Source organism: Sinocyclocheilus grahami, unplaced genomic scaffold, assembly GCF_001515645.1.
Source record: "Sinocyclocheilus grahami isolate Dianchi unplaced genomic scaffold, SAMN03320097.WGS_v1.1 scaffold689.1, whole genome shotgun sequence".
NCBI classification, from domain to species: Eukaryota; Metazoa; Chordata; class Actinopteri; order Cypriniformes; family Cyprinidae; genus Sinocyclocheilus; species Sinocyclocheilus grahami.
In genome coordinates this window covers 179,382-193,437 of record NW_015505868.1, presented here as the reverse complement: position 1 = coordinate 193,437, position 14,056 = coordinate 179,382, and the positions used below count along the sequence as shown (strand labels likewise).

Genomic DNA, 14,056 nt, shown 5'->3' with positions numbered 1-14,056 from the left:
CTGTACAGTTGTAGTGAGTGCACACAAAGGCACATGCATTACTGGTATATAACCAACAGAGGTCTCCATTGGATGACAAATATCAATATGCATCAGTGTTAAAGCAGATTTGCAACTTCAGTCATGTAATCACATGTAAAAGGAGGTAACCAGAGTGCTGAGAGTCACTGTGAGAAAGAGAAGGAGAGAGCACTGAAAATTAGTGAAGAGATTCTAGAGCTGACTATTCAACATTACAAGGCTTTGTGCAGAAATGGCAACTATTACAGGTAATTGTTTTATCTGCAAATAACAAAATGCTAGCATAACAGCTAAATGGAAAGATATTGTACTGCTAAAATTATTTTTCACTTAATTTTTCAGTTCTTGGGTGATATAAGAATTATTTAAACCTACTTAAATACATAAAACAAATAAAATTGTTATAATTATGCTTTTAATATATGTAACAGTGTAGGAAGCGGACAAATTTATTGAAGGATTATGTAACATTAAGCAGTATATTGAATCAAAATAATAATAATAATAATTTCACTGTCACAAATAGGGTTGGTTGGTTGGTTGTTTTGTTATGTTTCTTCAAATTCCCACTTGTGGAAATTTGCCATTTGGGTATTGAATCATAACTTTTGTTACCTGAAACATTTGACCTGTTACCTGACCCTATACATACACAGTAAGTTATATTTGTAGATGCAACCAATTGAATTAATATTATTAAAATTAAAGAGATGGCACCTGCTACGACACAAGTGATGTACTTAAGACAATTGTAGATACATTGATTTCATTCCAATTACAAAATGTACATTAATATAGATATTTCAATTTAAGGCACAACCGTGCAGTTGCAGACTGCATGCTAAAATATACTATTTCATAAAACAAGTCTCTCTTACTTCAGGAAATCTGAGGATTGTGCTGCTGGGTAAAACTGGATCAGGAAAGAGTGCAACAGGAAACACAATCCTGGGCAGAAATGCATTTAAAGAGGACTTCAATCCAGAATCAGTTACTCAAGATTGTGAGATAAAAAACTCAAGAATAGGTGCAAGGACTGTCACCATAATTGACACTCCAGGGCTGTTTGACACATGGATGGGTGAAAAGAAGGATAAGAAACTTGACACACTGATGACTGAAGAAAGACTGAAGGATAAAATACAGAAGTGTCTGGAGATGTCTGCTCCTGGTCCTCATGTGTTCCTGCTGGTCATGAGACTGGATCAGAGGTACACGGATGAAGAGAAGAACGCAGTCAAATGGGTTCAGCACAACTTTGGAGAAGAAGCGTCACGCTACGTCTTCACTCTCTTCACTCATGCTGATTATCTGAAGAAGAAAACACTGAAAGATCATATAGAAGAGAATGAAGATCTGCGACAGTTTGTTATCAGCTGTGCTGGCAAATATCATTCATTAGAAAATGACAACAGAGAGAATCCGTCTCAGGTCACAGAACTACTGGAAAAGATAGATCAAATGGTGGAGAGAAATGAAGGAAAATACTACACCCGATCAATGTATACACAATTCAAATTAACCTGTGAAAAACTAACCAATGGCTTATACAGTAATGTTGGAAAAATTTTAGCATTAATAATAGCAGTAGCTATAGGGTTCATAATGTTTAAAAAATTTGGTTGAAAATGAGGTTGAAAGTGATTAAAAGCCTGTCACTTTTATTCAAATGTATTTGTTTTAACTCATTTTATAAATATTGACGTTGCCATATACAATCAGGAGTGCTTCAAAAGAAAATGTCTTTGAATAGCATTGTTTGTTCACCACATCCCCACTGAAGGCTTTTATCTATGGTTAAAATAACTATATTGTTTTGGATATTGATATTGCTATTTACCCGTTTCAATTATATTATATTTGCTTGTTTTTAGGTTAATACCATATATGCCTTGATATAAAGATGCTTGCACTTGCAACATTTGCTTTGTTAGCATCAAACTCATAAGCCTAATTTAACTTGCTTATTCATCCTATGTAATCAAACACGAAGGTTAACAAGAGGGTACACAGTAGTGAAGAAAGCATGTTTCAACATCAAGCGTAGGTGAAGCAGACGAAGACTACGATGAAGAAGAGCAAGAGTGCTAGACGCAGACAGCAATTTAAGCAACAAAGGAAGGACATCCGTCTTAGTAAGCATGAGTGACAGAGATTGATACACCTACAACAGGTAGATTGGATCATACAAGACATGGAGGAATTGATGACTAAGATGATGACAAAATGGTGTTAGGATTCCCCAAAAAGTAGTATAAAAAGGTCTGACGAGTAACCTACTCTTCAGATGCTGCCTGCGTTAAGCATGAAGGACACCTGATACCCTAACGAGGGGCGCTTAACAGCATCTCCAACATTTCTCTTTAGAGTTTGATTATAGAGCTCGTAGCTTAACTGATTTTGTTTTATTTTTGCATTAACTGCTTTGTATTGTAACTAATAAAATAAGAGATTCTATTGTTATGATTGCCTCCTGTGAGACATTACTTATAACTACAAACTGAGCATCAAACAAGAACAACCACAAGGGAGTCTTCTACGTCACTCCTAAGGAACTTCAACATGTGGGCGGAGGAGTACTACATGGTTTAGGCTTAATTTGACTATTATTACCCTACCTGATTAATCATAGGGTTAAAGGTGTAAGATACAAGGACACACCAAGTAACAATAAGTAAAATTTATTTATCTTTGCTTTATAACAATTCTTCTTCTGTAAAATTTTAAAACATTGATTTACAATTGAATTATAACATAAGTCATTTATTAATTTGAGTTAATTTTGCAAAAACATGCATTCTAGTAATGCTCAAAGAACTTGTTTATCAGGTCTCAGTGTGAACGACCCACTCCTCACTGCCAAAGGTCCAGATTTTTATTTTATTTTTTTGTAATAAACGAGTGTTCTTTTAAATAATGGCAAAATGATGGCCAATAATTCAATTCCAATAATTCAAATAAAAATGATCAAAACTAAAATGAAGCCCTAATCTTGTGTAAACTTCCGTGACGTCCCGGGGCTATTGTGTCTTCCAGTCAGGCTACCAAAATGTATCAGCGCCCTTATCTTAACTAGAGATCCAGCAGGTCCTTAAAAAGTCTTGAATTTTGTTTAGTTCAAATTTAAAGCCATAAAAAGTATTAAATTCCATAAATGTTATTTTAAAAAGTCTTAATCATAATTTCAAGAGGTTTTACATTTGGGAACGAAAAAACAAGAATCGCATTATGGATTAAGGCTGATTTCATTGAATAAATAGGAGCGCGCCACATTTCAAAGTCAAAATGCTGCACGGGTGTTTTTTTATTATTGTATCTTTGCATGGAACTAACTGACTTCAGAAAAGTTTCGATGGCATTTTCATTTAATCTTTCAAAACCACTTTATTCTTCAATGCGGAAGTAAACCTATGGACAAGACTTCCGGTTCATTAGCTGCTATAGGGAAATAATAAGAAGAATGACAACACGCGGTAAAAGGTCAAAATGTTTGCACTGCAAACCAGTGTGTTCATAATTAAGACAATACATTAAAATAATAAGGTAAAACACACCAGTTTGCAATATCAAGCATCAAACCGAGCTGTTTTGTACAGCCAAAAATAGCTGGACGTGGGTGACACCAGAAGCCAGTCTCATAAAAATTACATATTCTTCCCACTCTTACGGGAAGAATAAGGTGGATAATGCCTGATAAAATTGCATTTATGAGTGCACCGCTGCTTTGTTTACAGCCGTTACCGGGGAAACTGCTGTATTTCTGGTGTTCCAAAAGCGCCTCAGCGTGACCAGTGTCTGAAGCTGTGATACAAATGTGACAATGAAGTTGCCTGACAACAGTCCGTGACGTCACTACTGGCACGATCACTGGTATAAAAGGGGGGCATGTAGGACACATCATCAACTTTTTGTCTGAAGGAGACGTGAACAGGAAGGCTCAAAGCATGGCACCAGTACAGAGTGTCTCGTTCCCCTTCTCAGGGAACCATGGTTACATACGTAACCTGGGACGCTCCGCTTTGATTGGGAACTTGCACTGCATCCTCTAGTGGACACTAGGGGGAACAGAATACCCACTAAACCATGCTGAGGGAATGAATGCCTAATAGATCTATGCAACGGAGTCAAATTCCCCGGCCGGGACTTTCACGGCCAGAAACCCAAGCTCCAACCCTATGCAAGGAAAGTCCCAATGTTAAGCCTTCCTCCCTTCTTTACTGGGGCGGGTGCCAGTGCCCATCCCAAGGGCAGAGCTCAAGAACCTACTTCACACCAGGGCCCAGAGACGGTTACCTGAGAGAGCTTGAGGACTCAGCAGGACGAACCTTGGGAGGAAGGGGAGTCCAAGCTCTCAAGAATCATGAGGTCCAACCAGTCTGAACACTTTCATGAAATAATAATAATAATAATACCAGCTAAACCTAGTTCTAGGGTTTGACTGGAAGAAAGAAGGATAGAGGAGAGGGTTGTTACACCCCAAGACTTGTGGGTTTAGTGTTTGTTTGTTTGTCTTTCTTTTTTTTTGGTGCTGATTTGGTTTGTCTTTCCTTTTCGAGGTTAACGCCCCTGTGCACCTGCAACCTCCTCTAAAAGGAGACGAGGAACATGGACGCTGGTGGGAGCTGAAGGCGGTGTTGTTGCTAGTCGCATGATCACTACAGTAACCGTTTAAGCTCTATAAAGAGCGTGACAGCGGATCTGGTTTGTCCTATATGCACTTTCCAGCTTTATTGTTTTAGTTTGTTGTTTTTGGAGGTATTCCGGGGGAGAGAGCAATCACTTAATCGGTACTCTCTGAAGACTAGTTAGGATGTAGTTTCTGGTGTGTAGGTAGGTCCGGGGTGCGTGTGGATTTTTTCCCCTTATTTGCTCTCTGTGTTCTGTTTTCTTTCGTTAAAATGGCAACTTTTGAATTAAACAAATTTATAGATCAGCCCAGTGTTGAGGGGTTAGAGGCATGTCGGAAAAATGATCTGGTTCTGATTGCTCAACACTATGAGATTTCTGTCTCTAGAACGCAGCGTAAAGGTGAAATAAAAGCTTGTTTTGTGGCTAGTTTGATTGATAAGGGGGTATTTCCTTCTATAGAGGCTGTTTCCACACAAGCAGCTGCTCCTGTGATGAGTGATAATATGGGAAGTTCTCCCTCACAAGTGCCGGTCGGTGATTGTGCTACTCCAGTGACTGCGGCTGGTGGAGATGTAGGTCCACCTTTTTCAATACCCAAATTTGAACCAATTTCACTTTCTACGGAGGCCTCACCTAAACTTCATTCAAATTGGCGTGTAAAGATTCGGTTAGCTCGCTTACAACTAGAGACTCAAGACAGAGCTCAGGCAAGGCAGGATGATTTGAAACATCAGATTGAAATGTATCGAATTGATGCTGATACAAAAGTGTGATTAAGGCAAGTAGAATTACAGGCGGCTCAAGGTCTCGCCCCGCCTAAACAAACGACTTTTAAAACACCACCTAGTCTGAATGGCACTTCTGAGACAGCTGTTCGTCCATCAAATTCGAATTTGAGTATTTTGTTTAGTAATTCTGTTTTGGCCACCGCTGATTCTGTAGTTGTATTGTCTTCTACACATTTTGATGTGGCTAAAAATATTGCTATAGTTCCACCTTTCCATAAGAAGGAAGTGGAGGTGTACTTTCAAGCATTTGAACGAATTGAAAGCACTTTAAAATGGCCAACTGAGGTTTGGGCTGTTAATGCTTAGTGTGTACTTTTTCTTCACCAAAAGAGTACATACTTTAAGGGCATAGTATAAGTAGGCACATTGAGACGCAGCAATAGTCTCAGAAAAATGGCTGCAGGGATCTAATTTTTCATGGTATCTTCTTCAGATTTGAAATATAAACTCATGAGACGTGACTTTCAATCCATTACTTTTTTGGATTGCTCCAGGACTGATTTCATGCATTTGAAATTATGAAATTTTTAAAAACATTCAGTGTGGTACAATTTTTTTTTCAAGGCACTTTAGTGTTTATAACTTTTTATCTTTTTGAGCATTATCATCTCTGGATGATGGATAGTAAAGCCCAAAGGGTCTTCTTTCCAAAGACACCAACATTGTGTGCGTAGCACACTGTTGTCAGGAAGTGTTACCATTTTAAGTTAGGTAGGTCATTTTCAGCTGATGTCTGATGTCTTTTTTCAGCCTTTCGTATTTGACGGATTTGTATCTTTGGATGATGGTGTCGAAAGCCAAAAGCCTGTATTTTAAAGCCCCGAATTTTACGTGAAACCGGGGGATCTCAGTCATTTATATTGTCGGGTGTTTTAGATTTTTGTGGGGACTCGGCATGTAATACCAGCGCGGTTGTGCAGGGTATTGAAATGGGTTTTGTAACCGTTCCTCTGCATCGTGTGTGGGTTACCTCTGATTTGGCACCTGGGTGTTTTGAAGTAGCAGTTCGCCCCTCATTACCTGTGAAGGGTATCAATTATATAATGGGAAACAACATCGCTGGCGGTAAGGTAATGACGGTTGTACAGGTGACTGATATCCCACATATTCATTCACAATCTGATGTAGTCCTACTTGTTAAAACTTTTCCAGAAGTGTTTTCAGTTAGTGCAGTGATGACACGAGTGCAGGCAAATCGTGACATTTAAGAGAACGTTAACCTCAGTGATTGTTTTTTCAGAAGTTCTGGGAAACTATACTTTCCTGGAGTCTTTGAACGTCGCTGAAACGACTCAGAGTTCACCTGTTTGTCTTGATCTTGTTGCTGATGCGTCAATTTCACGTTAATCTTTGTGTAATGCTCAGAAAAATGTTGTGTAAGTGCTGGGAATAATTTGCCATTGCCTCGTAATCAACAGTTCTACTGGAATGATGCCATGTTGATGTGTAAATGAAACCAATCATTAAATGTTGAGCAGACAGATGAATGGAATATGGTGCATCAAATTGTGGTGCCTTTGAAATTCCGGCAGCATGTTTTGAGTCTGGCCCATGACCATCCTTGGTCTGGACAACTTGGTATAAATAAGACCTATAACCGGGTGCTCCAGCATTTCTTTTGGCCAGGATTAAAAACTGATGTCTCGAAATACTGTAAATCATGCCACATTTGTCAGGTTGGTGGAAAACCTAACCAGGTGGTGTCACCTGCTCCTCTCTGTCCTATACCTGCCATAAGTGAACCGTTTCAACGTGTTCTTGTGGATTGTGTGGGTCCACTTCCTCGCACTAAATCTGGGTGTCAGTATTTATTGACGATCATGTGCATAGCTATTCGGTTTCCGGAAGCTTTTCTGTTAAGAAGTATAACTGCTAAAACAGTGATGAAAGCTCTTACGAAATTTTTCACAACCTTTGGGTTACCGAAAATTGTCCAAACGGATTAGGGTTCGAATTTCGTATCTTGCGTATTTCGTAATGCCTTAAAAGCGCTAGGAGTGGCTCACATTGTGTCAAGTGCTTATCACCCTGAGAGTTAAAGGGCTTTAGAGCGCTGGCATCAGACATTAAAATCTGCCTAGAGACTGTAAGTACTGCCTAGAGACTGGGCATGATTGGGACGAGCAAGTTCCTTTAGTTTTATTTGCAGTGCGCGAGGTGCGACAGGATTCGCTGGGATTTAGCCCTTCAGAAATGGTGTTTGGGCACAATGTTCGTGGTTCTTTAAAAATGCTGAAGGAGGAATTCCTTTGAACCGGTCCCTCTGAAAAGACGAATGTTCTTGATTTTGTCACTGGTATCCGTGAACGTTTACGTAATGCTTGTACTGTGGCGAAATAAGCTTTCTCCCTCTCACAGGAGAAAATTAAACACTGCTTTGCGTTTTCTATCAGGGGAAAAGGTTTTAGTCCTGATTCCTACCCCTGGCTCAGCTTTTACTGCGTGCTTTTCGGGTCCCTATGTGGTTAAAAGTAAAGTGAGTGAGACAGACTACATAATTCATACTCCAGATCGGAGGCGGAAGACTCGTTTATGTCATGTGAATATGCTGAAGCCCTATTTATGTTGTGATAAAGCAAAGGGATGAAACCATTAATGCTTCTGTGTGTGTGAACCAGTGATCGAATCAAATGAGCAAGTTTCGTTGCTTACTTATAACTTGCCTATCGATGTTGTGGATGATGGATTGAATTTAGCTATGGAAGTTGTGAACGGTGGTTGCCTGAAGAACTCTGAAGTTTTATTGATGCTTCCCTCTCAATTGTCTTATCTGTCTAATGAAAAGCGGAGGGACATAAGTAAACTGTTGGACAGCTTCCCAGAGATTTTTAGTGACGTCCCTCCTGGTATCTCTGTCATTCAGCATGACATCGATGTCCGCAGTGCATTACCAATTATTGGCAGGTGCATCTAACTGAGTGTGCTTCTAACATTTCTGCCTTCGTAACCCCCGATGCTTTCCTACAGTATACGCGGATGGCGTTTGGCCTTCGAAACACACCAGCGACGTTTCAGCGGTTGATGTCCATGGTTTTGAAGTTCCTAAGTGTAACGGACATCTTGATGACGTAGTCATTTATTCGTCCACATGGGCTGAACATATATCAACTTTACATGATGTGTTTCGCCGTTTAGCTGGGGCATCTCTGACCTTAAACCTTAAGCAATGTGAATTTGCGAAGACTACGGTCACATATCTGGGGAAGCAGGTTGGAAACGGTCAGGTACGGCCTCTAGATGGAAAAAATGACTGCTATCCTTGAGTATCCAGTGCCTACTACGAGGCGACAGCTGCGTAGATTTCTGGGGATGGTGGGGTACTACCGGTGTGTTTCTGTAAGAATTTTTCGAGCATAATTGCTCCTTTAACTCGATTATGTAGTCCTAAAATTGTTTTCAGTTGGACTAATGAGTGCCAACAGGCATTTCTGTCTGCAAAATCTCTTCTTTGCAGTGCTCCTGTGTTGTCGTCCCCAGATGTGTCCCGTTCGTTTCAAATGGAAGTGGACGCCAGTGCTGTCGGAACGGGAGCTGTCCTTCTAGAGGAGGGTGCTGATGGAATATCTCGCCCAGTGTCATACTTCTCTATTAAGTTTTGTTATGTATGAATAAAATAATAATTGTTACTTTAATACGTAAGTAATGGGTGAAGTCACGTAGCGATGACGAAGTGATTTGATCTAATAATACAAGTGCAATGTGAGCATTAAAGACACAATGGTTATTTCTGACTATTCTTTAGTGTCCTCTGTCTTAAGTAGAAAAGGGAAAGACATGACAAAGTGGCGACGAGGATGTTTGAAAGAACCTCTAGGTGTGTGAATTGCCGAATAGAAGTGTAAAGTGCAGTAAACAGCTGAACTTGGCAGCGTGAGCTTTTGAACACGGAAAGACAGTATGGCTGGCGTTATAGGAAATATTGGACATTTCGACGAAAATGTTAAACAATGGAGCTCATATACAGAGCGATTTTAATATTTCCTGCAGGCAAACCCCATTGAGGGTGAGAAGATTGTGCCTACTTTTCTCAGTGTGATGGGTGCAAAGACCTTCATTTTGCTACGCAGTCTCGTACAGCCCGCAAAACCAGTTAAGAAAACTTATGCCGAGATTGTGGTGGTGCTAAGCATTTTTCACCTAAACCATTGGTGATAGCGAAAAGATTTCGGTTTCACAAGAGAAATCAAGAAGAGGGAGAAACTGTAACTATGTTTGTTGCTGCACTGAAGAAACTTTCCGGACACTGTGAATTCAGTGATGTTTTGAATGATACAATCAGGGACAGGCTTGTATGTGGATTAAGAAGCAAAGTCATTCAAAAAAAGACTGTTAAGTGAAAGTAATCACACATTGCAGAAAGCCACTGAAATAAGTGTAAGCATGGAGCTTGCTGCTAAGGAAGCACAGAAATTCAGTAACGCAGATAAAATTCATAAATTGTCTGCTGACATGAACACGTTCCAGAATTCCCCTGGTAAAGCACCTAAAAATGCAACATGTTATAGATGTGGCAAAGTCGGACATCTTGCATCTGATTGTTGGTGTAAAGAATTGGCGTGCCGTAGTTGTGGGAAAAAAGGCCACATAGAATGTGCTTGCAGAGGAAAACAAAAAGACTGCAAAACGAAAATTCAATAAAATGCCTGGCACATCAAAGAAAAAGAAGAATGTGTATACAATGCAATCAAGTTGTAAGGAGTACACAGACGACACTGACTCATCTTTGGAGGAAGTTCCTCTAAAAATTCTAGCCATGGAAGGAGACTCTAAAGGCTATTGGGTGACACCCGTCATTGAGGGAGAGCCGGTGCGTATGGAGATAAACACTGGCGCTGCTGTTTCTATCGTGTCAGATGCTGTGTACCACGAAACACTCAAACATGTCTGCCTAAAGCCCAGCAATATAGTGTTGAAAACATATACGGGGGAGCCTGTGGCCATGAGAGGTGTAATGGATGTGGAAGTGAAATTAAACGGTCAGTCAGCAACACTGCCGCTGTATGTGGTTAAAGAGGACTACCCAGCTTTACTTTGATGATAATGGCTGGAAACAATGAAACTGGACTGGCCGATGGTGCAGATGGTATCAAAGGGAAACACTGAGCTTAGTGCTGTTCTGCAGAAACTCGGTACGATGAAAGACATTACGGCTAAACTCGACATCAAGCCTGAGAGTAACCCCAAGTGTTCCAAAGCCCGTTCTGCGCCATATGCTATCAGGTCAAAAGTTGAGACAGCTCTGAAAGAGCTGGTAACCAGTGGAGTCATCATACCAGTGAATAACAGTGAATGGGCTACGCCTATAGTACCTGTGCTAAAAAAAGATACGTCTATTTGAATTTGCGGTGACTTTAAAGTGACAGTAAACCCTGTACTGTCTCCTGACCAGTATCCACTTCCCCTCATTGATGATCTGTTTCCTGGTTTGGCAGGGGGAAAGTGGTTCAGCAAACTTGATTTGAGTCAAGCCTACTTACAAATGAAAGTCGATAAGAGCTCTAAAGAGTTACTGACAGTTGTCACACACAAGGGACTTTTCAGATACCAGCGTCTTCCTTTTGGCATCACCTCGGCCCCGTCGTTGTTCCAAAGAGCCATGGATCAGGTGTTTAGTGGCCTGTCGGGGGTGCACTGCTACTTAGATGACATCTTAGTGACAGGAAAAACGGAAGCAGAACATCTGAGTAATCTGGATAGTACACTCCAGTGCCTAAAGGAACATGGTTTAAGAGTGAGAAAAGACAAATGTGAGTTTTTCAATCAGTCTGTTGAATATCTTGGACATGTGATCGATGCTGATGGACTGCACAAGGCACCTTCAAAAGTAAGAGCTGTACTAGAAGCTCCAGCACCACAGAACGTCAGCCAGCTTTGCTCATTCGTAGGTCTTCCGAATTACTATGGTCGATTCATCAATGGCTTAGCCACACTGATGAAACCTCTACACCAACTTCTGTGTAGTAACCAGACATGGGAATGGACACAGCAATGTGAGACTACCTTTCAATAAGCCAAGAAAGCTCTGGTGAAGTCTGGTGTGCTGACCCATTTTAATCCAAATCTCCCCTTGCAGTTAGCCTGTGATGCGTCACCTTATGGTGTAGGAAACAAAGCGGAGAGCAAGTATGCTCAAATCGAGCGAGAAGCTTTGGGAATCATTTTTGGTATTCGGAAATTTCACCAGTACCTGTATGGCAGGCAGTTCATACTGCTGACTGATCACCGGCCTTTAACCACTATTCTTGGGCAGCACACAGGTATCCCCTCTCTGGCAGCGAGCCGAATGCAGAGATGGGCTCTGTTGTTATCAGCACACACATATGCAATAAGATATCGGAAGGCAGAGCTGCATGGAAATGCAGATGGTCTATCAAGACTACCATTACCCGTGACATGTCCCGAGAGCAAGCAGAAAGACATTTTCTACTTTGAGCAAGTCACAATGGCTCCAGGGACATCAACACAGGTGAGAAGATGCTGTAATGAAATTACTTATTCATTTGTAATTGTAGGGAATTAATTATCATTAATTCATTCAGGTTTTGAGAGGACTCGGATCTGAATATCCCAAGTCCACCTGATTAAACCGATTTCAAACTTAAATGGTTTATACCCTATCAGCTACTTGGCCAGCGAGAAGATGTCAGTGTATATTACCAATTGAATATGTATTTTATGTTCTCTTAGAGAGGTAACGTTGATCTTGGCGAAGTTTTAACCTTGAAATTATATGACACCAGACGATTATTTATAAATGAAACATGAATTTTATTGGCTATTCTAGATTACATAAAACCTAAACTAAAACACACACATACAGTTTCAGATGACGGAAATGAGAGTTGACGGGGTTCTATGAAGCTTCCAAGTTCTAACTCGTTTTACGAGTGATTTAAATTCCCCTTAGAGAATTTACCAAGCAGAGAATTTGTCTTAATTTTACTGCTTAAATTAGCTCAACACCAGTTCAGCAGATTTGAAGAGTTTGTTCGTTACTTGCGTTCTTTGGTTGACAGCTGAAAAGCTGAAGTGATTCCGTGGCTGACGCGGGCTTCCTGGATGTCTGTTGAGGGAACCCCATTGCTGATTGGTCGCTGAGGTGGCGTCGGAATGACGTTTGAATGACGTTCTTTTGGGAAACCCCTCATTGGATTGGTTGGTTGCCGGGTTACGAAGAGCTTCGGGTTCTTCTGAGAGAGAGAGAGACTGCTTTAGCAAGGCTTTGCGTTCTGCAGAGTTGTGAAGCTTCAACTGAAGTGTTTGAGTTCTTAGATGGTCTCGCTGGTGAGATGGTACGGCGTGGGGCGCTTTAGTCGCGCTCACCAAGGTGAAAGCCAAAGTTCTTTAGAGTGAGAGAGCGAGCACGAGTGTAAGACAGCGCGAGAGGGCTTTGTGTCCAATTTTAAGCAGGCTGTGAAGCTTCAACTGAAGTGTTTGAGTTCTTAGATGGTCTCGCTGGTGAGATGGTACGGCGTGGGGCGCTTTAGTCGCGCTCACCAAGGTGAAAGCCAAAGTTCTTTAGAGTGAGAGAGCGAGCACGAGTGTAAGACAGCGCGAGAGGGCTTTGTGTCCAATTTTAAGCAGGCTGACTTTTGTCCAGCCCACAGGTCGCTGTCCAATCAGATGGTGGCTTAGCCACGCCCCATACTGTTCCTTATCATGCATGAATCGCATGCTGTTTGTGGAGATTATTTCTGAAAGTTTTAAATATCTTCTGATAACCGTATTATCACCAGAGAATGATACAAAATATAAACATTTCACTAACACCAATGTTCGGCGAATAAGACAAGCTCTCATTCGAGCTCAAACAACAGGTATTTTGCATACACAGTAGTCGTAATCACTAAAAGAAAAGTTATAAGGTCAAGATTGTGGTATCCTGGTTTCGATAAACACATCAAATATATAGATACAGCATAACACATACAGTGGATACATTTTCACTACTTATACGTTTTTAAACAATTTGTCTTTTAAAATAGTCATGCAAGGTTCTGTTTCTGTGTCTGTGACACACGGAACAATCCAATACTGTCTGCAGCTATGGAAATGGTAAAAGATGGACATGTCCCTAAGGATGTCACCAACATGAAGCCATACCTGTCTATGAAGAACGAACTGTCGATTCATTCAGGATGTCTTTTCTGGGGACAAAGAGTCATCATTCCCCCATCGTTGAGAAAACCGGTCCACCAGCAGCTCCATGTCGGCCATTGTGGTATCGTGTGAATGAAGGAAATGGCACAAAGTTATTTTTGTTGGCCAGGTCTTGGGGGAGACATTGAAGGTAAAGCAAAGTCATGTCCATCCTGCCAGCAAGTGAGGAACGAACCTCAATTGGCCCCATTACACCCGTGGGACTGGCCTGTGTAGCGTCTGGACCACTCAAACACACAATATATATTTTGTTAGCTAGATTTAACAAATACTCTGTAACACCCCAGGAAGCCGTAACAACCCTGACACCTGATACATTTACGACCTCCTGGAATTTAGGTGAAGAAAATCACTTCCTTGCCCATAAGGAAAATCCACAAGGGAAGGACTTTTCTTTGCTAATTAATTAATAGGAAAACCTTTCTTTGAATGAACACACATGATCCTTCAGGTCATTG

The 14,056-nt window shown here is 40.9% G+C and overlaps 1 protein-coding gene and 1 pseudogene across 1 annotated transcript; both read left to right on the top strand.

Annotated features, from left to right (window-relative positions):
* The first annotated feature begins 253 nt into the window (after nucleotides 1-253).
* Nucleotides 254-9,046, top strand: LOC107559517 (GTPase IMAP family member 7-like). Its single transcript, XM_016243377.1, has 3 exons — nucleotides 254-269; nucleotides 905-1,523; nucleotides 8,893-9,046. Exons 1-3 carry the CDS (start codon nucleotides 254-256, stop codon nucleotides 9,044-9,046), a joined length of 789 nt encoding a protein of 262 aa, XP_016098863.1.
* Nucleotides 9,047-10,572: 1,526 nt separating this feature from the next.
* LOC107559516 (uncharacterized protein K02A2.6-like) lies at nucleotides 10,573-13,670 on the top strand (annotated as a pseudogene).
* Nucleotides 13,671-14,056: the final 386 nt, after the last annotated feature.

Coding starts and splice junctions, on each gene's coding strand:
- LOC107559517 (XM_016243377.1), top strand. Junction 1,524..8,892: donor AAATACTACACCCGATCAAT/GTATACACAATT, acceptor TCTTCTTTGCAG/TGCTCCTGTGTTGTCGTCCC.